Source organism: Lissotriton vulgaris, chromosome 4_1, assembly GCF_964263255.1.
Source record: "Lissotriton vulgaris chromosome 4_1, aLisVul1.2, whole genome shotgun sequence".
NCBI lineage: Eukaryota > Metazoa > Chordata > Amphibia > Caudata > Salamandridae > Lissotriton > Lissotriton vulgaris.
Window position 1 is genome coordinate 1,126,318,602 of NC_141691.1, and position 27,901 is coordinate 1,126,346,502.

A 27,901-nucleotide genomic window follows, 5' to 3' on the forward strand; every position below is an offset into this window, starting at 1 on the left:
CACTAAGCGTCTCTCTCCTTTGTTAGGGTATTAATTTACACTAGGCCTGCGATGGTTCCTCTAACAATTTATCCTGCCACCTGCAAGGATCACCAGCTGCAGTGATTGATCCAATTTTTAGACAATTTTCTAATGGGTTACAATATGTTGAATGATCAAAGCTGCTGTGGCATGTTGCTATCTCATAACTGTGTCGTCCGCCAGGGTCACTTGCTATATGCAAGTATTGTTTCCAAAAACCAAGACAGACCGGGAGTCGCCATTATGGCCTTCACTGAACATCTCTTCTATATGAATTGATACTTTAAGCAGAATGAAAGCCAATCTTTTACAGAAAACTGTGCCACTGACCTCGGCCAAAGAGACCTATGATCTGCAAGTCGCAAGGACTTCTGCAGAGATACACACCCTATTAACTACAAATTGCCCTGTACATTTCTCAGAAATGTTAGGTCGTATCTTAAACATATCTGATATGAGTGGTATTGTGCATGTATTTAAGACAATTTTTTCGGGACTGTTAGCAACTTTTAAAGGATTCCTAGGCATATTTCCGAACTTCGTGCACTCTGTGTTTGGCGGATTGCCTCTCGTTTTGGGACTCGCTGCAGGGATACTATTTTTGCTCCTACTGGTTCAATATAGCAAGCCAATCCACAGCAGACACCCAGATCACCGTGGAAAATACTCTACTGGCGATGAAGTGTCGTGAACGCATCGTCCAAATTTCGGGATTAACTCGTTTAAGAGAATTGAATACCACATGTTTTATGTCATTCAGACCAATTTGGCAAGATTGCTTCTTACCTGTTCTACGATGCCTGCTATGCGGAGAAGAATGTGTGTTCGACATCTGTCTCACACTCCTATCAGTCATGCCAGCGGATGTTGCTACTTTGCTTGAACTTGTAACGGCCCATGCACTGCGTTGTCCCCAGCGGCTACCAATTCTGATGACGGCATTCATTGAGATCTCACAGGCGCAAAATGCTGACGGTGAGGTATGAGAGAAAAGTGGCACACAGGTACCATCCAATTTGAACATTGCTAATGCGACCTACGCTGACGGCATGCTTCACATCTATGTGCAGTTAATCTTCTCAACGAGGTAATCCAACTCTCACCTACTATGGTAGACAAATTCTTTACAGACTTGATTTGATATTTTCTCCAAACAATAACACTGACTTTTGATTTGCCACACAGTGTTCTGAGAGACTCTGAATTCGACCTTCATTTTTTCAAATCAAAGTTCTAACTTTGGGACTGTTTTTTTGTATGATTAACTTTTTCTTTTTTTAAATTTTTCTTTTTTGTTTTTGGGCACAAAGTAATCTGCTTAAAGTAGAACTATTCATAGAGAACTAGAATTCTTTGAAAACTTCCAAGAGACAATATTTGATCTTGTCCACACTCAAACAGTTTATATAATCTGCCATAGAATGGTCTCAACTTTTTCTTCTGTAATTAAGAGCCATTTCATAAATGTATTTTCATGATTCATTCTGATGGCATTTTTCAAATGTCAAACTATATGCTTTGAATGAAACATTGCTTTAAATGCGTACAGCACAAATGCTCTTTTCGTGTACAACCAGTACCAATGCAATTTATGTAATTTGGGTGAGTTTAACACATCATGTGTGGATATGTTTTTATGTGTTTAGAATTTAGTAATGTCGTACATAGGAAAGTGGAGTGGTTGTTGTGTGGCGTTTTAAGCTCCAAGTGAATTTTCTTGATTCATGCCCTTATATAGGTACAATTCACATTGCCCTCATATAGGCATAGAAATCAAGCTCTTATTTAGGCATAGGCCATGCTACCCAAATACAGGCATGGCTACTTCCACCCATACCAAACGTCACAACGACTTCTAGGAAAACCAGCTTAAGCAGTCAAGGACTTCCCCTTGCTTGAATATTGATTTGTCCAAGAACTCAGTTACTTTACAAAGAACAACTATTTCCTAGGGCTTCTTTCCTGACATTCATATGCCCGACTTTACATCAAACTATGGCATTGCTAAACACCGTCAAGGTATAAATATACCTTCACTTGCTCTAGCAAGATACGGTGGTTCAGAGCAGATCGAAGACCTACTTGCCCGACGCAGTTCGCTACAGCAAGTACAGAAGGAAGCCGACTCTCCAGCTGACGCACTGATCAGGAAGCTGCCCTTCTCCTGCCGAGAATCCAGCTCCAATGTTTCCGGCTCCCCTTGCGGGGTGTTGGGAAATCGAGTCCCGAGACATAGATACCAGACCTCCTTCATTCTAATAAGGTATGGAGCTGATTAGAACCTAGAGAAACCTTTGGTAGATTCTAGGCAAAAACTAAACCTATGCTACACAATACTTACTTCTTCCCTCGTACTAGACTTAGGTTAGGTACATTGGGGTAGGTGTATTTTAGAAGCACCAGTTGATTATTTTAGCCAATGTTATTTATGTATGTATTTTTATATGGCTTAGAAATCATACAATGTTCTTACAGTATTATTTCATATTACTGTTTACGCTGTACGCATTATACTTTGCTGTCTGCATAACGATTGTAGCAGTTCACCTCTCTTGCATGAGAAAGAAGACTGTTCAATAAACCCTTTTTATTGAAAACACCTGTCTCACTATTTCTCTGCAACTCTGCAACTCTGTAGAAACGAAGCAAGCACAATGACTGAGTAAAATACTTATCTATTGTTTCCACTACTCTGAGAGATATATTCTAAGTTGTCATGTTTATGGGGTTGTCAGAAACTAATCCCTTCTTGTGTATTTAAGAAAGTTTCTAGTGACCTCTGAGTTAGCTGGCACACACACAATTAAGTTTAGTATATTCAATAGAGACCTAGTTGACCTCAGTCCGATGTCAAATCTATGTCCTGGATGATCTTCGTTCGCGTGACGACTCAGGTCATGCAGCCTTTTTAGTGCTGCTTGATATGTCGGCCGCGTTCGACACGGTCAGCCACGCCATTCTCATCAGCAGATTGGAGGAAGCCGGGGTGGCTGGTCTGGCGAGAGACTGGCTGGTTTCCTATCTTCAGGATCGGCTTGGGTGCTGGTCGTGCACTGCCTCTAATTTTGATAATTGATATTAACTCGTTGCCGTGCTCTCGAGAATCACTCCCCGCCTGGAGTGTGTACAATAACTGGTAGGTTGCAGTCCTATGATTCATAGATCTGTCTCCCAAGGCACTGGTTGAATGCTGAATTCTTTCAGCTTAAATTGATAAATCACTCTGGCTCAATCCAAAAATTGATAATGCATAGTTCTTTTTATTTCATTTCTTTAGACTTGATCATGTTGTAATCACATATAACCAAATGATTGTTTGAATTTGATTCATTCTCTTATACATCAGATTGTAATCTCTTTTTCCAATGCATTTCGGCGTTAATTCGTCTTCATCAGGGAAGCATTCTAAAAGAAAAGTAAACATAACATTTTTTACCACTTAATCCCAAGCGGTGCCCTTGGTTCAAATCATCACATCAATTACTGTGCAATGTTACTACTCTTTACTCCATTTTATAAATCTGCCCACCTATATACAATGTCACCGGAAATCATTTACACATTGCTACTGCCAAATACTATTATATTGTTGTTTCATGTTAACATCTCGTGTCTTAGTTTAATCAGGGTGTGTCAGTTTACAGTGAACTTAAGCTCGTGCTTGTAATGCGTGTGCTTCTAACGCCGCTGGTCTATGGCTATTCATGCGATAAACGCCGACTTTGTGAGTGGTTCCTCAAAAGTTATTAGTTAATGCATGGAACTCTCGCTGTTATTTACAAATATTGTGCGTCTTTTTGCGCTGGCCGAGGCCGCTGCTCGAATTTTTAAATGCCCTACTCTCTGTTACATGATGTTATTTGCCCTATCTAACTTCCTTCGCTCTGTGATGCTGTCCGCGCTTACCTCTGAGTATCTTCCTCTCCTTCCTGTTTCTCTCTTACAGCGTGTCACGCGAATGCCGTACTCTTGCGGTTTTAGATCAAAAAGAAATTACGCGCATGCGTCGTGGCGTGTGTGTGAAGTCGGGTGTTTTTTTTGCAATAGAAACTTTATTGACCTGACTGCGCGCGATGTTAACACTGTTTAGCAATCTGACCCACGCTTAGCTACCATGATAAAATTACCAATATGACTCTTCATGCATGTGACAATGCTATCTGCCAATTACTGTTGTCGTTCTATAAATAACATGTGAATTCAACCCTATCATTAAGTCCGAATGGTTTAAGGGTCTTCAGGATCGACATCAAGTAGTGGCTCTACCGCCTTTTAGATCTGGCACAAAAAGAGTGGGGCACGGGGTACCTCAGGGGTCGGCCATCAGTCCCATTTTATTTAATCTCTACCTCCGCCCCTTAGTTAAACCGATTAAATAATTCGGTATCTCGGTCATCAACTATGCCGAAGATACGCAGCTTATTTTTTCCTTGGAAGGTAGAGAGGCTGTGTCTCAGGAGACCTTTCACCGTTGCATGACAGCCACCGCGAACTGGCTGCACATTAACTCTCTTCAGTTTAATGGCTCAAAAACTGAGGTGTTGCACTGCTCTATGGATTGTATTCCTCGGCCTTTGCCGGCGGATTTTTGGCCCACTGCTTTCCAGGGTACAGTTGCGGCAGCAGATTCCGCTCGTAATTTGGGAGTTATATTTGGACCAAATTTGCAGCTGAATGTTTTTGTAGACAAAACTGTCGCTACATGTATGATGCTGCTCCGCATCCTACGTAAGATTCTCCCTATGCTTCCGGCTCAAGCTAGACCAGAAGTAGTGCGTAGTATTATTCTGACTAGGCTCGACTACTGCAATGTACTGCTTCTGGGTGCCCCTGGTATTCTGATCGGAAAATTGCAGAGCATCCAGAATATGGCTGCTAAACTGGCCCTTTCTCGACTGCGTTCGGCTTCTTCATCCCTTGCGCTTAAGGACGTCCACTGGTTACCTGTCCACCAGCGCATTTGTTTTAAAGCGTTGTGTATAGTGTTTAGGGCCCTCCGTGATCAGGGGCCTGTCCCGCTACAAGAGCTTTTTTCCTGGTATTCGACCTCCAGACCCCTGCGATCTTCATCGGCATATCTGGTCACAGTCCCTAAGATCCGGAGGATACGGATGGGAGGCCGTTCCTTTGGATACACTGCGGCCAAACTCTGGAATTCTCTGCCAGTGACTCTAAGGAGCACGGGGGAACTCTTCTCATTTAAGAAAGGCTTGAAGTCCCATCTATTCCCCAGGGCAGTGTAGTGCTGTGTTTTGCGTTGGTCTGGATAAGTCAAAGCGCCAGGATAACCTTTGGGTGACAGTTCGCGCTATACAAATACGCAATACAATACAATACAATACATACAATACAATTCCATTGCGCAGAGCCTATTGGGAATATAGGCACTACACTACATCGGAGCACACAGTAGTGACGGATGCGTCCCTCCTGGGATGGGGGGGAGGGGCACATGGGAGAGTCGGAGATCAGAGGCCTCTGGTCTCCGGCGGAGTATCGGCTCCATATCAACCTTCTGGAGCTGCGGGCTATCTGCCTTGCACTGAAGGCATTCCTTCCCACTGTCCAGGGACGTGTAGTGCAGGTGTTCACGGACAACACCACCGCCATGTGGTACTGCAACAAACAGGGAGAGGTGAGGTTGTGGACCCTTTGTCTGGAGGCTCTGCGCCTCTGGACATGGCTGGAACACCAGGGCGTCGTCCTGGTGGTTCAACAGCTGGCAGGTTCCCTGAACGCCAAGGCGGACGAATTCAGCTGCCGGTGCATGATGGATCACGAAGGGCGTCTGAACTCGGACGTAGTGCAAGGTCTCTTTCTTTAGTGGGGAGAGCCTTGGTTAGATCTATTTGCCACCGAAGAGAACGCGCAAGGTCATCAGTTCTGCGCGTTGGAATTTCCAATGCGGCTCTCGCTCGGCGACGCTTTTCGTCGCGAGTTTAGCTGCGGTCTATTGTTTGCCTTTTCGCCTATACCACTTCTGCCCAGAGTGCTGAAGAAGATCCGACGCAACCGGGCCCAAGTCATCCTTGTGGCTCCAGACTGGACACCAAGACACTGGTATCCCGAGCTACTCAGTATGTCAGTCGATCCCCCAATTCGTCTGCCTTTTCAGGAGGACCTTCTGTCGCAGCAACAGGGGACGTTCCTCCACCCGAACCTGTCCAGTCTCCACCTACTTGCGTGTTTAGCTGCGGTCTATTGTTCGCCTTTCCGCCTATACCACTTCTGCCCAGAGTGCTGAAGAAGATCCGACGCAACCGGGCCCAAGTCATCCTTGTGGCTCCAGACTGGGCACCAAGACACTGGTATCCCGAGCTACTCAGTATGTCAGTCGATCCCCCAATTCGTCTGCCTTTTCAGGAGGACCTTCTGTCGCAGCAACAGGGGACGTTCCTCCACCCGAACCTGTCGAGTCTCCACCTACTTGCGTGGAGATTGAACGGCGACAGTTGAGTCCATTCGACTTGCCTCCTGAAGTCTGTGATGTGATTCTGGCAGCCAGGCATCCCTCCACAAAAACGGTATACGCTTGCAGGTGGAACAGATGTGTGGCATGGTGCACAGCAAAGGCTGTGGATCCACTTTCTGCCCCTCTTTCAGAGGTTCTCCTCTTCCTTCTTTCGCTTGCCCAGCAGGGTTCTTCTCTGGGCACTATCGAAGGCTATCTCTCGGCCATTTCAGCCTTCTTAAGGCTTCCTGATCAGCATTCTCTTTTCAAGTACCCTGTTGTAAATAGATTCTTGAAAGGCATCACACACATGTTCCCTCCTGTTCCTTTCGTGATGCCTCAGTGGGACTTGAACTTGGTACTTACTTATCTGATGTGCACTCCCTTTGAGCCACTTCATAAGTGTCCTCTTTCTCTTCTGACGCTTAAAACTGCTTTCCTGGTTGCCATCACCTCTGCCAGAAGAGTGAGTGAGCTCCAGGCTCTGTCTTCTAAGCCTCCTTTCCTCTCTGTCCATCCGGGCAAAGTTGTTCTGAGGACTTGTCCTTCTTTCATGCCCCAGGATGTTACGGCCACAGCAGCTACTGGTGCCCTGGGTCGGGGAGTCCCCTTGCAGGACATCTGTCAGGCAGCTACGTGGGCCTTGCTGCACACGTTTGCTAAGCACTACTGCCTGGACAGCCAAGTCCGGAGAGATGGCTTTTTTGTCCGTTCCGTTCTCCAGGACTTCCTGGTGTGATCATGGTTCGCAGACCCACCAGCGGGGTTGGTATTGCTGGGGTATCTATTCTAAGGTAAGGAATCTAACACTAACCTGTTTCTTTCAGATCCAATATGGGAGCGTCGCTTGCGAGGAACTGGTGTATCGACACCTCGTCCGTCGTGTGAGCGGATCGTGCAATTTTCGACCGCCGCCACGGATAGAGCTTCTTGTAAACACGGTGAGAACGCCTAAACCAAGGCGCTCACTCAGCCCCGTACAGCGGATCACCGAATTAATCTGACCGCCCTTATGGTCTAACTCATCTTCTAACAAGATCGTAATTCAAACGAAGACTCAACTAGACGGGGCTCCCATATTGGGCTAATTAACTAAAACCATAGAATCTTTCTGCAACTAATTGGATTGCAAATTGTTCTTTGAAGTTCCTCACCCAACGTACTGAGTGGCCAACGTACTGAGTGGCCTCAGCCATTAAATTGAACGCGCAATCCTCCAGCCTTTGGGCATATTGTTTTATGTTACTCCAGGCATATATTAAGTCCTGATGATGATCCCATTATTTTGAGCGCGGGATCGAAACGCCGTCAACCTTGTTCTGTAGACATACAGTTGTTTCATTGTTATTCATATGTGTATGTTCTACTCTAGGGAATACTGCCAATTTAAATTCTAAAGCAGTACCGGGCTTTGCTCAAACCTTCCTTTTGCCTGATGTAAACTGTTCTTTCTTCTGCACCCTTACTCACAACCCTTTCTCTATTGCTCAGTACGGCACAGGCTTGTGCCTTACTTCAAACACTAAATGTTTGATGTCAAATTGGAACGTATAAATTGACTTTCTGTCATATATTCCTTAATAAATTCTTTGCCCGGCTGGGTATAAGAAAAGTGCACATATTGTCCGATTGTGGTCTCTATGTCATTGTTTTGAAATACTGTTCTAAGCTTTGGACCTTTGTTTTTTGAAATACTTGATACCCATGGTCCCAAGCCATTTAGTGGGTCCCCCTTGTTTGTTTAAAAACCTAGTTAAGAGGAGGCATTCTTAAGGCAGGCGTGCGTTAACACTTATCCAAAAGAGTTTCCAATCTCTTCACTGAGGCGTTAATTCCTCGCTGGAGTAGAATGGCTCTCTTGCTCAGGGCGGCTCAGTACACGTGATTAAGCGTGCTGTTCTCCTCATGTGTGGTGCAGTGTATAGGGCGTGAGTGCGACTTGCGGGAGATATTTTCATGTGCAGTGCAGCGCGTAGGGCTTGAATTTGACTTGTGGGAGAGTGCACAGTGAAGCTCACCTTTCTCTCACAGTGCCAGTGGTGTTGAATATACCGGCCACTCTCACAAAAGTAGATGATTAAACTTATTTCGGTCACAACACATTGCACTGTCGGTTGCTCATCACGCTGTTTACCAAACAATACCAACTTCACAAATCGATATTCGTGCCTCGATAAAATTGGACGCCAAGACGAAAGAAAGCATATTGACAACCCACAGACCCAACATTTCTGCCCAATTTTTCGTCACACTACAACACCAGTGATAAGGGCTTCAGTTATTAGATTTAACGCTGCCAAAGCGTTCCCTTAAACAATTAGCGCTTAGAGGCAATGCTTTCACTTGGTACAGCCTCACACCCCATGCTGGAGCCTGCAAACAAAAATTCTTCCAATGTTCACCTCAAAACTCATCAACGGTTCACTGTACCCTGGGACCTTGCCTGTTGAAGTGTCATCCAGCCTGTTACTATCCTTGTTGCCAGTGTGAGGTGGGACGTGAAACACCACAGGAGTAATTGTAGGAGAGAAGTAGGCTTTACTGGAGACGCCACAGCCCAGAAAGACCTGTCAGCGGCGGTTGTTAGCTGCTCGCCCTGTCAACTGTCACATCACAACATTCCATATTACAGTCAGTCAGAGTGTTCCATTAGACAGTGCAGGGAGGGGGATCTTTATAGGGCGACATCACAACCTTTTATTGAAGTCTTGTGTCACATATAGAATAATAGATCATTAACAGTGAATGTTTTTGACCGAGGGATTCTGAATGACATCAAATAGACATTGAGAGCAAACCTTGAGTTGTCTATGATGTCACTCAAATCCCGAGGTGAAAAACATCTAATTAATTCACTTTTTACCCATGTTCAATGAGCCTTCATTAAACTTGTTAGGGCCATGAGGATTTAAATGAAAAGTTAACAATGCAACCTCCTACTATCATAAATATTCCAAGCACAACCGACTGCCCTTTGTAAGGGACCTGAGACTCTGTGGGTACAAATATCCAACTGTATCAGGACATCTTGTAAGTGCAATGCTTCATCCTTGGGCCCCTCCTGGCATTGATTATGATGTTCTGAGTGCAAGCTATTACCCTCTGAATTATTTGGGAACATCTAAGGGTGTATTTTTATGGGGTATAAATTGATGCAACTGTCTGAATGGTTAGGTGGGATGGTATAGGGCAGAGGGCAAATGTGTGTGTATTAAAACTATCTAATGAGTGGACTTGTCAAGTTTTATTATGTCCCCCAGTGATAGAGTAAAAATGATGCAGGCGAAATTTCAACTCACTAGGGAAGGTTAACATGTTTCTGCTATTATAATCCCTCTAATGAGGTGTTAGTGGCATTCATCAGGATGTCTCTCTCTCTCTCTCTCTCTCTCTCTCTCTCTCTCTCTCTCTCTCTCTCTCTCTCTCTCTCTCTCTCTCTCTCTCTCTCTCTCTCTTCTGAGCATAAATGGTATTTCCTAACAATCATTGTACCTTACCATAAATTAGACACATGTTGGTTACGTTCTCAAAGCTGTAAAAATAGATAATTGCTCAATTTATATATGGATAAATAGGTATTAGACAAAGTATCTTCTATGTTAATCCGTTCTAAAGATAGTTTCTGAATAAAGTCTTAATAAGAAACCTGTGCCCCCTCAATATGTTTTACTACTTTGCCAAACATGAGATGTCACTTGCTTTCAATGTGATGTTGTTGGCTTCCATCATGGCTTGACAAATACCTTTGCATAGAGTGTTCATATTGTCATATTGAATCCAAACAGATGATATTCTGTCCTACTAGCCTGTACACTCCATTGCACGAGTATGCCTCAAACTGGCTAGGTCAACTGTATGTCGACATTGATTAGCGGAGATAGCTAGGAATAGGTAACACATTATCTCAGTAAGCATGATGTTGCCACATAAAATCACTCATCCCAAATATAATTCTCAATTTTGTGAGATGTTCTTTATTCACAATCTTTAATTTCCAGGCTTCAAACACAGTGTCCAAATGATCTCTTATCAGTATTTTACCTGAAATAATATATATTGTTCTGAATTAATACCTGATCAGACTGAGGCACAGTAACGGTTGAAGGTATGTTACTTTCTGATGGATACCTCTAACCACAGATTCCTTAACTTTGGAATATCCCCAGGCACCAGACTGGATCTGTTAACTTTTACACAACAGTGACTTCGCTCGCCATTAAGTGGCGGGGTGCGGATCCACATTGACTTTGTTCTGTCCAGAAGTGACTATCGGAGACACACATAAGCACCCCCCATTCCCCCCCCCCCCCCAGTGAGCTGACATCAGTTCCTTTCTTTCTGCCCCTTTCTAGCCGGTTCCGGAGTTCCAGAGTGAGCTACCTCTTTTTTCTCAACAGTTAATGCGTTTTATTCTCAAAATTCTTCTTTTCTCCAGTTTGCAAGTAAACAATGCCAGCTCTTAAATCAACAGGATTGAAACTTTTTAGGGATTTTTGTACAAAACATGTTTGTGACTGACTACCCCTACCCCTCAAGGTTAGCCTCAGGTATTTTGGTTTACAGCACAACTGCAAGTGGTGCGAATAGTGTCACCCTAAGAATCCGAATGTGATCTAACAATGTGAAGCGAAGCTGTCCTTTGCCGAACACCCTAGAGAAGTCAGGAAAGTCCCAATTAAGTCCCGCTCTCAGGCCTTTCCCACGATCGTTGTGGTCCTAGTTTTTGGTAAGTTGAAGCAGAAGCTTATGATGGCCAAGCTGGACTTGTCCCACAAAAAAGTATCAGAGGGTCAAAAGTAAGACAGGCAAATATTGAGGACAGTGAAGGTGTAGCGCTCCCACTAGCCATATGACTGGAAAAGAAATGGTATTAAAAGTGCCAGATCAAGATCGGTGTCTGGTCTCTGGCACCCATCAGTCACCACTCGGAACCGCCCTTCATCATTTGGGGCTCCGAGGACCAACACTGTACTAGATCTTGTTTCTCTAGCAGAAAGAAATTAGCCTTCCTGTTAGTCAGTATACGTTGGTATTAGGGTCAGAAACGTGTGTAGTGGTAGAGTAACTGACGGGGTAAAAAGAGCGTGCAGTGCAAGGGAAATACCAAGAAAATAAAGAGGGTGAATAAAATTGGTTTAAGGAGCAGAAAAATAATTTTAATAGGGTATAGCTCCTAACACCAATGTTAAAAATAGCCAAGACAGATAGTATTGGAACGACATTGATATTTAAATGTCACCTGAACCTCTAGGTATGTCTGTTCCAAGTCTTCTCACACAGTCAGCGATGGACTGGTTAGTAAGAAGTATAGACCTCACCCCACCTGGCTGCGGCTCAGGACTTTAGTGAAGCACCGCTCTAACCGTCGGTACTCCTAAGCGGCAGACATACCTAGAGGTTCAGGTGACATTTAAATATCAATGTCGTTCCAATACTATATTTCACTCACTTTTAAACACTTCTGTCACATTTGGGTTTTTTTCTGTTTGCAGTAGCGGTATATCTAAGGTCCTGAAGAAAGCAAGGCTATTGGCCGGATTTGCTGAAACATGTCGACCACGTTACATCACTAGACAGTTCATTAGTTTTCCCTGTCTTGGCTATTTTTAACATTGGTGTTAGGAGCTATACCCTATTAAAATTATTTTTCTGCTCCTTAAACCAATTTTATTCACCCTCTTTATTTTCTTGGTATTTCCCTTGCACTGCACGCTCTTTTTACCCCGTCAGTTACTCTACCAACACACATGTTTCTGACCCTAATACCAACGTATACTGACTAACAGGAAGGCTAATTTCTTTCTGCTAGAGAAACAAGATCTAGTACAGTGTTGGTCCTCGGAGCCCCAAATGATGAAGGGCGGTTCCGAGTGGTGACTGATGGGTGCCAGAGACCAGACACCGATCTTGATCTGGCACTTTTAATACCATTTCTTTTCCAGTCATATGGCTAGTGGGAGCGCTACACCTTAACTGTCCTCAATATTTGCCTGTCTTACTTTTGACCCTCTGATACTTTTTTGTGGTATATGTCTGTCGGGCGTGTATTCAGAGCTGGTCATTAAATTGCCCTTGGGTCCCCTTTAATGTATGTAGTTTGGACAAGCTGGACTTGTCCCCATCTTGCCTCTCTCTGCCAGAGAAGGCACAAGGACATCAGGGTCCCTCTCTGTCTTTCTCCTTGTCTCCTACTGCGGAGCAGATTCAACAACTGATCCCAATGAGTTCCAGGGGCCATCACTGACATTGCTACAGATGGAAATCTTTAAAGAGGCCATGTTGCACTCCTTTGACACTCTTCCAGCTCCCTCAGATGTGCCTTTTGGCCCTCAGGTTCTGTGGAGACTCCCAGTTGGTTTACCGCCTGTGGATGTATCCTCTGCATCTGTGCCACCGGAAACAGTTGTTGGTTCCTCTCCTCTCCTCTCTCTTGGTCCCTTTCATGCTGGTACCAGCCTCAATGCCACCAGCACTGGAGGAGGACTGCACTCCCATAGCTGTTTTGGACTCCGAGTCAAATTGGTTTCTGGCTCAACCGAAGTTGCGTCCTGAATCTGTGCCAACGCACTTGGTCCCAATTCAGTCTCACTGAAACAGAATCATGCCTTTTCCTCAAAGCTGTCCAGTGCTCAAACAGCTTCTTGGGTCGGACTCTCATTAGAGTCAACTAGCTTTTAAAGATGACAACAGAGGAGATGATCCGAATTATTTGACTCAGACAGCGGTGATGATAATCTATGCATGGCCAGTGGGTTGGACACTTCCCCCGAAAACTTGGTTCTGGTCTCTCACTGGGCCTTCAGAGGAAGAGGGTACTTCCTTTACTGTGGTCATAAAATGTGCAACTGAGATTGTTTTACAACTGCTATCTGTGGAAGTTAAAACAAATGTGCTAACAGATATTTTGTAACCTGAGCAGGCTCACTCTGAACCCTTACTGCCAATCAATTAGTAAAGCGCTGACTTAATTGCCACTTGGTGTCTAAACCTTGTTCATGCCCACCATCAAACTGACAGTGAGCTAGATGTTGCAGGCCGGTGTAGGGGTTCAGGATTGCACAAGCAACATAAGCCGCAATCTGATAGAGACTTCTAGCTGCAGATTCCTTACCTTTGAATTTCCCAGGTGTCAGGCTGGATCCAGAAACCTTTGCTGAGCAATAACCCTTGCGCGCGCCGTCGGGTGGCGCCATTCAGCTCCGTGTGACGTCCGCGTCGTTAGCGTCGGGTATGACATTGCGGTACCAAATAGGCGCCACCCAGATGCACGGACGTCAGTTCTTTTCTTTCCGCACCAGTTTAGCGCCGATCTGTGAAGAGCTACCCCTTGGTCGCTTTTCACTTTTTCCATTGTGTGCGAAGGATGTCATCGAGGACGACAGGATTTAAGCTGTGTGGGGCCTTTCCTTGCACAATGTCGGTCACCGATCCTCACCTTGTCTGCCTCTGGTGTTTCGAGCGCGACCAGGATTCAAAGTCGTGCTCGGACTGTCGGGCCATTGCTCCTAATACTTTCCGGGAGAGGGCTTTGAAGCTCCTTGCGGCCAAAGAGCCGACACCGTCAAGCGAGACTCCACAGAGGTGGTCCCGATCGAGGAAGAGGAGGTTGCAGGACTTCTCTAGGAGTTTAAAGTCCCCTTCGTCCAACTCAAGGTCGTCTGGACACTCATTGAAGTGTCACAGAAAGAAGAAGTTGTCCAAGCAGACTTCATTTTCACCTTGACTGTCGTCCATCAACGAAGCAGGTAAGGAGCAGCGATGCTCTAGGCATGGTTCCACAGACCCGGAGCCAGGGTTGACTTCTTGCCTCCATCCTTTTCCAGGAGCTGGAGCGACCCCCGCTCAAATCAAGGAGTTCTATGAGGCCATGCGCCACGTATTTGAGCAGGGCGACCCGTCTGGTGAGCCTTCGGGCTCTGCGGGGTTGGAAAGGGCCCCATTGGATTCGATGCCCTCGCCTCAGGCCATGGCCTCAGAGATCTGATAAAGGACCTAGGTCGATCCCTGTCGTGCCATCGCTACCTCCCCTGGCGTCAGACCCGAACTCCGTGCCTGGGGCGCCGCCAATGACCATCAGTGGTGCCAGACCAATCTGTATCCCCGATGACATGGAGTCGGAACAACGTTGCTTGACGCCGATTCCAACGTCGAATGAACTCAGGGGTTCTATGTTGTCATCTGAACACTGTGTGGATGTGTTGGGCTCCGGAGAGAAATGGGAGGGGTCTATGGACCCTCTTGAACACCAGGATGGCTCTGCAGAGCAGTTGGACTGGTATGGGGAACTTGGGGAAGCCAGTGGACTGGACATTTCTACAGATATTGGCATGCACTCTCCGTCAACTGTGGCTACGGAGGATGGGGCATCCTATGCCATTGGTGGTTAAGAGGGCAGCTGAGGTCCTTGTACTGGAGCTGCTCTCAGTGGAGGTCAGGACTAATCTCCTCCAGACTGAAGAGCTTCAGCCTGGGACTTCAACCTTAGAACCCCTTTTGCCCTTTAATGAAGCTCTTACTGTTTTCCTTCTAGGCACGTGGTCCAAGCACAGGGGCTCCGGTGAATAGGACAATTTTCTGCCACCTCCGCCTAGACCCAAAGTTCCTCAGCCAGCACTCCACCCCAGAAAGCTTGGTGGTGCAGGCCTCCACGTCACAGAGAACGTTCCCTTCCTGCTCCACTGGATAGGGAATCCAAGAGGCTGGATTAATTTGGAAAGAAATAGTTTTCTTCCTCCAGCCTAATATTATGGTCGGTGAACCCTGCATGCTTATTGGGCTGTTTCTCCCACTTCCTTTGGGAGACAGTTGCCTATGTGCTGCCACAAGTCCCGGAGGAGGCTTGGTTTACGCTCTCTCAGGCAGTTAAGTATGGGAGAGATTCAGCAAAATTCACCGTAAGGTGTGGCCTTGATACTACAGATTAGCTGGGTAGATCGGTTTCCTCGACAGTGACCTTTAGACGCCACACCGGGCTTTGGACAACTGGCTTCTCTGGCGATGTCCAGGCAAATCTGATGGATATGCCATGTGATGGAACCCTCCTTTTAGGGGAAAAGGCAGATTCGGCCGTAGTGAGGTTCAAGGACTCTCTAGCTACGGCCAGATCATTGGGCATCTCTTCAACACCTCATGGCCAGTCTACCTTTCGTGGCAACGGAAGGAGTTTCCAGCCTCGTCAGCCGTATCCCAGCTACCTTCCTGCTCAGGCCTCCCAAGCCGAGCAGGGACGTCGATGCAGTTCATTATAGCCTAGGAGTGGAAGCCAGAAGTCGTCGGCCACCCTGCCCTCAGCAGCTGCAGTCTCCAAGTACTCCTAGCTTGACTCTGCAAGACCACACCTCTCCAGTTGGTGGGAGAATCCATCATCATCTCCCCCACTGGAGGTCCATAACATTGGACACAAAGGTCTTGCAGATCATCATTCAGGAGGGCTATTCTCTGCCTTTCCTTTCTTTTTGTCCCCCCATTCTTCCAAATCAGGAACAGCTGATGGAGGATCATTTAAAATTGATCCAGTAGGAAGTTACAGCTCTCTAGTCCAAGGGAGTTCTAGAAAGTGTCCCGGTTTCAGAAGTAGGCATTGGCTGTTATTCCCACTACTTTATGATTCTGAAGAACAAAGGGTTGCTGCTCATTTTAGATCTGCAGACCGTCAACCTCTTCCTCAGGAAGGAGAAATTCAAGATGTTCACTCTAGCTCAGGTCTTGTCTGCCCTAGACCTAGAAGACTGGGAGGTCGCGTTGGACCTGCAGGATGCGTATTTTTACATCCCCATCCTGCCGGGCCACAGGCGCGTTACCTGCAGTTCCATGTAGGCCATGAGCACTTTCAGTTTACTGTGCTCCCCTTCGACCTTACCAGTGCCCCTCCGGTGTTCGCCAAGGTGATGGCTGTGGTCGCAGCTCATTTGCGAATCTTAGGGATATCTGTCTTCCCCCACCTTGATGACTGACTGTTAAAGGCATCCTCACCCCAAAATACAGCCAACCTCCTGCATTTCCTGGGGTTCTCTATAAACATGCTGAAGTCACACCGGACTCCTTCTCAGAAGCTCCCTTTCATCGGAGCTGGTCTGGACACCTTTGGTTTCAGGTCTTTCCTTCTGAGTAGCGAGTCCAGGATATTCAGGATATGATTCCGATGTTGCAGCCTCTACCGAGGATTTCGGTGAGACTCACTCTTAGGCTTTTGTTCCTCATGGCCTCCTGCATCCTGTTGGTAGAGCATCCCAGGTGGCAAATGCAGACTCTGCGGTGGGAATTGAAGTTCCAGCAGGAACAGCATCAAGAAGATCTCACCAATGTGGTTCAGATCGCAGAATGAACTGCAAAAGATCTTCAGTGATGGTTGACAAATTGCGATTCAATCAACGGCAGACCCCTCTCCCCTCCCCAAAATGATCTCACAGTTGAGACGGATACTTCACTTCTGGAATTGGGCAGCCATCTGGGAGAGGATTGGCATTGAAAGCCTTTCTTCCCTCTGTCAAGGTGAAGTTGGTGCAGGTGTTCACGCGCACTACCACCGCCATGTGGTATTGCAACAAGCAGGGCGAGGTGGGGTCGTGGACCCTTTGTCGGGAGGCCCTGCGTCTCTGGACATGTCTTGAAAAGCAGGGCTTAACCCTGGCAGTTCAACACCTGGCCGCTTATCTGACCACCAATGCCTTATGAATCGTGAATGGCGTCTCCAGTCAGAGGTTGCTCTCTTGTCCAAGGGAGTTATAGAAAGTGTCCCGGTTTCAGTAGTAGGCATTGGCTGTTATTCCCTCTACCTTATGATTCTGAAGAACAAGGGATTGCTGCTCATTTTAGATCTGCAGACCGTCAACCTCTTCCTCAGGAAGGAGAAATTCAAGATCTTCACTAGCTCAGGTCTGGTCTGCCCAAGACCTAGAAGACTGGGAGGTCGCATTGGAGCTGCAGGATGCGTATTTTCACATCCCCATTCTGCCGGGCCACAGGCGTACCTACAGTTCAATGTAGGCCATGAGCACTTTTAGTTTACCGTGCTCCCCTTCGACCTTACCAGTGCCCCTCCGGTGTTCGCCAAGGTGATGGCTGTGGTAGCAGCAAATTTTGGAATGTTAGGGGTATCTGTCTTCCCCTACCTTGATGACTGGCTGTTAAAGGCATCCTCGCCCCAGGCTGTCGTCTCCCACCTTCAGACTATGGCGAACCTCCTGCATTTCCTGGGGTTCTTCATAAACATGCTGAAGTCACACCTGACTCCTTCTCAGATGATCCCTTTCATCAGAGCTGGTCTGGACACGTTTGGTTTCAGGTCTTTCCTTCTGAGTAGCGAGTCCAGGATTTTCAGGATATGATTCCGATGTTGCAGCCTCTACCCAGGATTTTGGTGAGACTCACTCTTAGGCTTTTGTTCCTCATGGCCTCCTGCATCCTGTTGGTAGAGCATCCCTGGTGGCATATGCAGACTCTGCATGGGAATTGAAGTTCCAGCAGGAACAGAATCAGGAAGATCTCACCAATGTGTTTCAGATCGCAGAATGAACTGCGAAAGATCTTCAGTGGTGGTTGACAAACCGCGATTCAATCAACAGCAGACCCTTCTCCCCTCCCCCAACCTGATCTCACAGTTGAGACAGATACTTCACTTCTGGAATGGGGCAGCCACCTGGGAGAGGATTGGCATTGAAAACCTTTCTTCCCTCTGTCAAGGTTGGTGCAGGTGTTCACGGGCACTACCACCGCCATGCGGTATTTCAACAAGCAGGGCGAGGTGGGGTTGTGGACCCTTTGTTGGGAGGCCCTGCGTCTCTGAACATGTCTTGAAAAGCAGGGCTTAACCCTGGCAGTTCAACACCTGGCCACTTATCTGACCACCAGGGCGGTTGAACTCAGCTATCAATGCCTCGTGAATGGCGTCTCCAGTCAGAGCTTTCGCAAGATCACTTTCAGCAGTGGGTAGAACCTTGGTTAGATGTGTTCGCCTCCGAAGAGAACACGCAGTGTCAGCAGTGTTGTGCGCTGGAGTTTCCAAGGCGGCTATCGCTCAGTGATGCCTTTCGTCGCAAGTGGAGCTCAGGCCTGCTATACGCCTTTCCGCCCATACCACTCCTGCCCGGGGTTCTGAAGAAGATCTGGAACGAAGGGGCTCAAGTCATCCTTGTGGCTCTAGACTGGGCAAGGAGAGTCTGGTATCCAGAGCTTCTGAAGATGAGCATCGATCCTCTGATCAGGCTGCCCCTTTGGAGGATCTACTGTCGCAGCAGCAGGGAAGATTTCTCCACCGAACCTGTCAACTCTGCTCCTCCATGCTTGGAGATTGAGTGGCGGCAGATGATGGCTTTTGACCTTCCTCCCGAAGTATGTAATGTTATTTTGGCGATTAGGCATCTCTCCACTAAGACGGTATACACCTGCTGTTCGCAGAAATTTGTATTATACTGTACAGAAAGGTCTATTGACCTTCTTTCTGCTTCTCTTTCCACTGTCCTTTTATTCATTCTGACCCCTGGTCAGCAGGGCTCTGCTTTGGGAACTCTCAAGGGTTACCTCACTGCTCAGTCTGCTTTTTTGCGGCTGCTAAACCAGCCCTCTCTTTTTACGTCTCCGGTTGTAGATCGGTTTCTAATGCGGTTAGCTCACTTGTTTCCACCCACTCCCTTTGTTATGTCACACTGGGACCTTAATTTGTTCCTCTTCTACCTAATGTGTGCTCTCTTTGAGCCTTTGCATAACTGTCCCCTCCAGCTGTTCACCAGCAAAACAGCCTTTTTAGTAGCGATTACATCTGCCCGGAGGGTGAGTGAGTTGCAGGCCTTATCTTGCATGCATCCCTATCTGATGTCTTTTTCAGACAAAGTTGTGCTTCGCACCGGGGCTTCCTTTTTACCAAAGGTTATGACCCCATTCCATCTGGGTCAATCCATCACGTTGCCCACCTTCTTTGCTCCTCCGCAGACCTCTAAAGAAGAGGAGCATCTCCACCGGCTCGACCCAAAAAGAGGGTTGTCGTTCTCCTGTGACTGCACAAAAGAGTTCTAGGTGGACGACAGTGCAGAAAAGGACCATCTGGTGATGGGTTCTTTTCTGCATCAAGATCAGCTATGCCCTGGCAAAGAAGCAGTCCCCTGAGGGATTCGCTGCTCATTCCACCAGGGGAAAGGCTGCGACCACGGCCTTGGCTCTGGGTGTCCCAGTCCTGGACATCTTTCAGGCAGCAACGTGGGAATCTCTGCACACGTTTGTCAAACACTACTCCCTGGACAGTCAGGCCCGCAGGGACGGCAATTTTGCCTGTTCGGTCCTGCAGGTCTTCCTAGTTTAAGGTATTGGTCCGCAACCCACCACTTAGATGGTAGGGCTCGGGTATCTAATTCAAAGGTAAAGAATCTGCAGCTAGAAGTCTCTATCAGATGAACAAGTTACTTACCTTCTGTAATGCATTATCTGATAGAGACTCTATCTAGCTTCAGATTCCTTACAGCCCCACCCATGCCTCTCTGCCTTGCAAACGAATGTTGTAGGGTTAGGGTTACTCCCCTTTTTAGGGTCCTAGTATCTCACACGACTATGTCAGTTACTTCGTAGCTCTGCACTTCTGGCGTGAAAAAAACTAAAAGTACTGATGTCTGCGCGCCTGGGTGGCGCCTATGTAGGTACCATGATGTAATAACTGACGCTAACGACGCTGACAACGTCACGCACAGCTGAATGGAGCCACCAGATGGAGTGCTCAAGGAGTATTGCTCAAAGAGAAAAAGAACAATTGATGGACATAATGCAGAACAATGTCATACATTCACCCCAGTACCGAGTATTGCTCAGAAAAAGTTTCCAGATCCAGCCTGACGCCTGGGAAATTAAAAGGTAAGGAATCTGCAGCTAGATAGTCTCAACCAGATAACGTGTTACTGAAGGTAAGTAACTTGTTCATTAATTCCCTATGATCTCACCCAGAAAGAGAGTCAAAGAGAATTGAGGCACTTGGGAAACAAATTTTTTTATCTGCCAACCTAGCCCTCCAGTTGATCAATGTCAGCTGTTTGATGGTGATCTTACCTCGAAGCTGCTTTAGTTTGGCCTGTGGCAGGCAAGATCATATATTTCCTCCAAAGGTGGCAAAATAGAACATTTGACTGATGGGCCCTTAAGATTATTCAATGGGTTATGCCATTTTTGACGTACTGAAGAAAATGCCAGTACTGATACTAGATTTCTAACCGCAAATGGTAACCAATGTACAGACCACAGTTCAATACATGTATATGCTATTTAATAGCCATTTATTTGAAAATGATTCGCATTGAATGCAGTGTTTCCTGTCCTGATTTACTGCGGGACGCGGCTGTTCTGGTGCCTCCTACGTGTGGCATTCCTGTTTCGACTGAACCGACGTTCGCCTACAATGACTTCATTCCTCTGCACGTAGCGTTTGGATACTGCCGGTCACTCTGGCCCCTTTGACAACAGTGCTCATTGATTGAATCCTATCCACACGATCTGAGGACACGGTGGTCTCCTCTTTAGGAGCCTCCACTTGTGATCGCTTCTTATTGGCTAAGACTAGACTGAGTTGATTGGCCCTGAAGAGAATCCCAAGATCCATAGGGATTCGAAACGCGTAGGCCGATGGGTCTGCTGGTTTTGCCCTTTTGCGAATTTGTTTTGCATCTGTATTGGCAATAATACACTTAAATTTTGATGTATATGTCCACATTTTGTGATTTAACCGAATCAGATATAGTGTATATTTCCGAGTAATATGGATTGCTTTTGATTTTGCGGCAGACCAAGCACTCCACCTATTGGTGTATTCATCCTCCAGTTTGTGCTGGGTACCAAGTTTGAATGAATGAATGCGAGTTGTCTGATTGTGATATGTCTGAAGAATAATGAGTGATGGTTTTTATGAGGTTTTACTCCACTTTTGTGTCCTTATTTCCATTGTTGTAATATAATATTGTTCGAATTGCAGCCCTAACTTGAAAATAGTGTACAAGCGAAACATTTTCAAATAAATGGCTATTAAATAGCATATACATGTATTGAAATGTGGTCTGTACATTGGTTTCCATTTGTTGTTAGAAATCTAGTATCAGTACTGCCATTTTCTTCTGTTGTTTAATATACCAGGCTCAGCCTTACTGATTAGAGCCGGCCCTTCATTTGTTATTAATTTTTGACATACTGCATCTTCTACCCACATCAAAAACAGCTGCCAGAGGAGTCCCCGCACATTTTACTGCAAGAGACTGGGTCTTTTGGTCGAATTGAACCATAGAGAAGATTCCGGCCCCAGAAATAGGGACTGGCTGTTAACTTCTGTTATTTCCTCATTTCGAAGGACAGAACTCTTCATCTTGTTATAGATTTCCACCCTCTTAAAGCCTTCTTGTGGAAGACCAAATCCGAGAAGCTCAAAAACTGCCAGATTCTGTCTACAATGGATCCAGGTTACTGCATGGTGACACTGTACCTTCAGAAGCCCTACTTTCAAGTATACATCATGCAATCCTACAGATGTTACTTGTGCTCCAGAGCATTTTTTATTCAGTTTGCTGTGCTCCCTTTCCATCTAACCTGTGCCCCTTGGGTGTTCACAAAAGTGATTGTAATGGTTGCAGCACACCTTTGGAGCTTGGGAATTCCACTCTTCTCTTACCACAATGACTGTTTTTTTAAAGCAGGCTCACCAAAGCCAATCATATACCCCCTCTAGATAAAGTGACTTCACTAAGGTTCACTATCAACATGCCATTGACACCTGTCTCCTTCGCTGAGGCTACAATTCATCTGAGCCATTCTGGATACGCTGCTTCTTCGGGTCTTTCCTCCATCACAATGAGTCCAGGACATTCACACTTTGACTTTATTGTTTCAGCTTCAGACCTGGTCCAAGTGAGAGTGATTCTGAGGCGTCGTAGCCTCTTGCATTCTGCTTATCGACTTTGCCAGGTGGCATATGCTGGGCTCTGCATTGGAATCTGAAGTCTTATTGGACCCAGCACCAGGAACCTGTAGATTTCCATCAAGGTTTTAGAGTAGACTGTATAAGCTCTGCAGTGGTAGCTGCTTGGCAGCAATTGAGATAGAGGCAGATCTCTCCCCCTGTCCCACTGACGGATGCATCATTGCTGGGAAGGGAAGTTCATCTGGAAGAGTTGGCGTTCAGAGGACTAGCATCTCTAGTGGAGACCCAGCAGCACATCAACCTGTTGGAATTGTGGTCCATTCACCTACTGATGAATGCCATCCTATTCCATCAAAGGTAGGCTGATGATTTTGTTTTCACAGTGGAATCTTAATTTGGGCCTGACTTCATGACTACTCCTTTTGAAGCAGTGCACAGCTTCTCATTGCGTCTTCTGATTCTGAAGACGGTTACTTCTCACAAATACTCCAACTGGATGTGTGAATGAGCTTCAGGTTCTCCCTGGCAGCATGTTTGCTAAACGTCATGACTCCTTTTCATGTTGGGAAATCCATTACACTCCCAATAATCTTTGCTCTGTCTGACCATACGCAGGAAGAGAGAGACCATTGACTGGATCCCAAGAGAGTTCTGAGCTTTTACATCTATCTCACCAAAGACTATCGGGTGGACCATCAGCTTTTCGTGGGATTTCTAAAACAAAGAAAGGCAAGACAGTGCAGAAAAGACTTTGTCAAGGTGGATAGTCCTCTGCATAAAAATCTGCTGCACATTGGCCAAGAAGCAGCCTCCAGAAGAACTGAGGGCTCATACCACCAGAGCTAAGGCTGCTGCCACTGTGTTGGCACGCAGGGTACCTATTCTACCCATTTATCAGGCTGTGATGTGAGCGTTAGTACATGTTCATGAAGCATTGCTGCCTTGCAAACCAGGTCAGATTGGAGGGACTTTTGGCCCATTCAGTCCTGCTGCACCTTTTGGTCTGAGCCCATTCCACAGCCTTTGTATCTATTCTAAAGGTGAGGAATTCTGCAAGGTAAAAGTATCCAGTAGAAGAGTAAGTTACCAGCCTTCATTAACGCTTTTTCTGGTGAATACTTTATCTCACTGCAGATTCCTCACTATCCTTCTGCCACGCCGTTATGTGGAATAATCTCTTTTTCATTCTAAAAAGGTCCCAAGTTAGAGATCTGCACACTGGTACTCTGATTGCTTTTTAGGCTCCATGTTTGAGTATAAGTCAAGAATGAAACTGACTTCAGGGCGCAGGAGTGGCGCTCTCGATGTAGCTCCATTCATAATTTCCAGATGGAGCTAAGTCAGTGCAGAAGCACACGGCACCACCTTCCGGCGTGCTGGTGCAATGCTGTTCGTAGGTTTCCAGATCACGTCTGTCTGTGGATATTCTAATGTTGAGAAATGTGCAGTTGGAGTATCCTCCACCCTGACACCCTTCAGACTAAATGTAATGATGCATATGGACACCATGGTTTGTCCCCGCTGTGGCCTTGTGGATGTAGGTTTCATACACATAATCTGGGATTGACCAGTACTGACCCTGTTTCAGGCAACGGTAACGTGATCTGAAATGTACTTTAAATTAAAGGGTCTTGCTAATGATGGACATAAGTTTGTTATACATTAGAAAACAAGAGAAGAAGTAGATGTTTGGGCTCTGGTCCTCGCTGGAACAGACATTGCAATGCATTTGTGCTCCTCCGAAGTGCCGCTTCATACCAGATGGAAAAGGGAGGTAAAAAATGGGCGCTGGCAGAAGGTGCTACCTTGAGCTTTGAGGAACGCCAAGGACTGTAGAGAAAACCATTGGCAGACCTGTGGGTGGAGGTAGTCACAGCATTTATGGAGCCTGATCACCATCTTTTGGAAACCCAAACTAGGAGATCTGTGGATTATAATGCCCCTATCCCCTTGTCATTCCCGATGTATGCCAATGCTTACAATGTACTGTTGTTGCGCCCAGTGAAGACACTGTTTTGAGGGAATATGGGAGAGTGCTTGCGACTCGATTGGAACATGGAGAGCCAAGTACTGGAAGCTGTGACAACTCGATGTTTAGTGTATGGTCACTTTCTACATGTGACACTGCCAACCGCTACAGTCAAAATGCTTCACAAAAAGATTTCTTTAAAAAAAAGTATCCACCTGAAAGAATGTTATCGAGGTTAAGCAACTTGTTCGTCTATTGCATTGTTTAAAACATTTTTTTCCATTGGTATATTTAATATTTTTTGAAGGCCGTATGTCTAAGGGTGCCTATGTATGACCCAAACCTTTTTAGTAATTAGTGCATGCACTGAGACAGATTTTCTAAGCTTTCAAGCATGAAAAAGCGTGACTTGTTCCAAAATATTCATTAGTAAGGTAAGAGCAAGTCACCCCGCTCAAAGAGAAAAGAACATTTGTGAATTGAACCCACTATCCTGAAGAATGAAGGTGAATTGACATACTTTATTCTAAATTAGTTTTTTATCTTCTCTGAGTGCGGGGCACTCTGTTGATCTGTTTTTCAAGGGTCTTCAGTGTCAACGTGCATTTTGTAATGAGTATTTCAGTTTTTTTTATTATTAAAAATCCTGTGCCGAATGATGGCTTCTTGTGGAACGTGATATTGATTTTCTAGAGCTCCGCAAGGACATCTGATATTACACATTCCTATTATCTGCTGGTTGAACCCTTTCTTTGATCTTCGTTGCTAACCTCTAAAGCCCATGGATTATTTTAGATATGAATCTAGTGATCTATGTCTTAATAATGCAGAGTGAAAGGAAAACTAGTAAAATCCTTTTATTTTACGACTGTAGATGACATTTCTTTGTATTTGTTTTCTTCTCCAAACTAACGAATTGACTTTGTCAATTTTCTTTTACTGGTTTGAAACAGGCTGATACGTGTGTCCCGAAGCTTAACGAAGGCGATCAGATTGTGTTGATCAACGGGCGAGATATCTCGGAGCACACCCATGACCAAGTGGTAATGTTTATAAAAGCCAGCCGAGAGTCACACACGAGGGAACTTGCCCTGCTGGTCAGGCGGAAAGGTAATACATTGGATGAGTGAAATGGTGCCTAGCCGCAGGCCTTGAAGCTCGACTTCAGGGCGCTCTTTTGCAGGGCACATCGGACTGGTTGTTTTGCAGCACAGTGGAATGAATTTTGTAAGAGTGGTTTCGATTAAATTGGACTGGTGTGGTGACACAATTCCACTCTTTTTCGCTGGGAATATTTTGAGCAGAAGTTACGACGCTAGGGTTAAGTTTCTTTTAAACTATTTAAAAAAATGTTTTCCATCAATTTCTGGCAAATGTAAGTGACAGACTGCTTTCATAGCCTTGGTCTCACAGACAAGATATTGCTATGGAGGATAAAAAACATTTTAAAAGTGGCCTCGTTTTTCAATTTTTTTAGGAATTAGTTAGCAGCCACGTTTTCAAGTTACTTTTTGTTTACATTATACTTACAGAGGGATTTGGATCCACCTCTTTAAACCACAGGCCTTATTTGATCATAGTGTTGCCACCCAACCTTTATTTTACCGGTCTAGTTGGTATTTTTATGTCGAAAACCAGTTATAAAAACCCTGGTAAATCATCAAAATGTGTTTTCTCTTTTAAAATGTAATCTTCATGCAACAATTACAAGATGACAAGACATCAAAAGTGTTGTAGAGTAGTATAAATAGCATCATGTGGTAGTGCTTTTTCATTTACAGGCAGCACATTTTACTTGAAGATGGCTGTTAAATTTACACAGACATACAGTTCTACTGATAAAACTATGTAACTCACAAATGATAATGTGTGTAAATCGAATTTCTGTGAAAAGCAATCATATGTTCCAAAGTCTGCTATAGGATGGTGAGTTATTTGTCTGCCTTCAATGCTGTCCTTGCGTTCAAGCGCATGAGGGACTACTTTACAAATATAGGCCTAGATGTAGGTAATAGCAAATTACTGAATGGTAAATACCAAATTTTACCAATTCAGTATTTACTATTCGGTAATTGCTATGTAGGTAAAAAGTTCGGTAAAAATACCGAATCAGTAACATTCGGTAATTACCGATTCGGTAATTACCGAATCTGTATTTGCCATTGATTCCTATGGGCCTTGAAGCCCAAAGGATTCAATAGCAAATACCGATTCGGTAATTAACAAATCGGTAAAATTACTGATTTTACAAGGGGGACAGGGTGTCACTTTGACACCCTGTTGCACCCCTGTTACTGGCTTGTGTGCAATGTGACACACATACATGCCCTTTGGGCATGTCTGTGTGCCACATGGCACAGGTGTGCATGCACAGATGTGCATGTACACTGGAATTCGTTATTTACCACGTGATAGTATTACATGGTAAATAACGATTCGGTAATGGCCTGTGGCACTGTTTCCAGTGCCACCTACATCTGTATTTACCGATTAGGTAAATTTACCGATTCGGTATTTTACAGAATCGGTAAATTTACCAAATCGGTAAATATACCGATTCTGTATATTTTAAGGCCCCTACATCTCCATTAGCAAATACCGGTCGGTAACGGCCGAAATCGGCCGTTACCGACCGGTATTTGCTGACCTACATCTGGCCCATAGACCTTTCATACGCTCCTCCTGGCTCCCTTCCACTCCTCCCTATTTACTGCTTGGTAAGCCCTTTTTCCCAGCTGCCCCCTCTTCTTGTTCCTTCCTGCTGACCATCCCTCTCTTCCTCTGTGCTTCTTGCTTCACAGCTTTCGCCCACCAAACTGACAGTTTTTACTTGTGTACTACTCCTTTCCAATGCCTGCCATCTTGCCTTTTCCTCCCTTGTTCCTGTGTTCTCCTTGTTGTCCCCGCCGCCATCCCCTCTCATTCCTCCGTCCACCTTGCACTCTTTCCGAAGTTGCACCCCCATTCCCACACACTCCACCCTCTCATTCCTTCATTATTTTTCTTTTTGTTTTTGTTTTAAGAGTTTTATATAGTGCGAACTTGACCCGAACCGGGTATCAGAGCGCTTTACATAGCACCAGTTGCATTACATGAGGACACATTCATTTTTGTTAGGCACGGGGAGATTAAGTGATTTGCCCAGAATCACAGGATGTACAGCGTCATTGCAGAGACTCAAACTCAGTTCCCCAGATTCGAGGTCGACCGCCCTCAATCAATCAATCAATCAAGCATTTATATAGCGCACTACACACCCAGAGGGTCTCAAGGCGCTGGGGAGGGGGTTCCGCTACTGCCCGAATAGCCAGGTCTTGAGCTGCTTCCTGAAGGCGAGGTGGTCCTGGGTCAGGCGGAGGAGGGTCGGGAGGGAGTTCCAAGTCTTGGCGGCGAGGTAGGAGAAGGACCGTCCTCCTGTGGTGGCTCTTCGGATTCGGGGGATGGCGGCGAGGGCGTGGGCGGTCGATCGAAGCTGGCGTTTGGGAGCGTAGAAGTTGAGGCGGCTGTTGAGGTATCCTGGTCCTTGGTTGTGTAGGGCTTTGTGAGCGTGGGTGAGGAGACGGAAGGTGATTCTCTTGTT

The 27,901-nt window shown here is 45.8% G+C and overlaps 1 protein-coding gene across 8 annotated transcripts in view; it reads left to right on the forward strand.

Annotated features, from left to right (window-relative positions):
- PTPN3 (protein tyrosine phosphatase non-receptor type 3) overlaps positions 1–27,901 on the forward strand; it is a 1,864,164-nt gene that overhangs the window by 1,458,403 nt on the left and 377,860 nt on the right. For all 8 annotated transcript variants that reach the window (XM_086965368.1, XM_086965363.1, XM_086965366.1 and 5 more), the window contains one exon: positions 25,275–25,431. In XM_086965368.1, the coding sequence (XP_086821494.1) occupies positions 25,275–25,431 (157 nt within the window). The remainder of the gene's footprint in view (positions 1–25,274; positions 25,432–27,901) is intronic.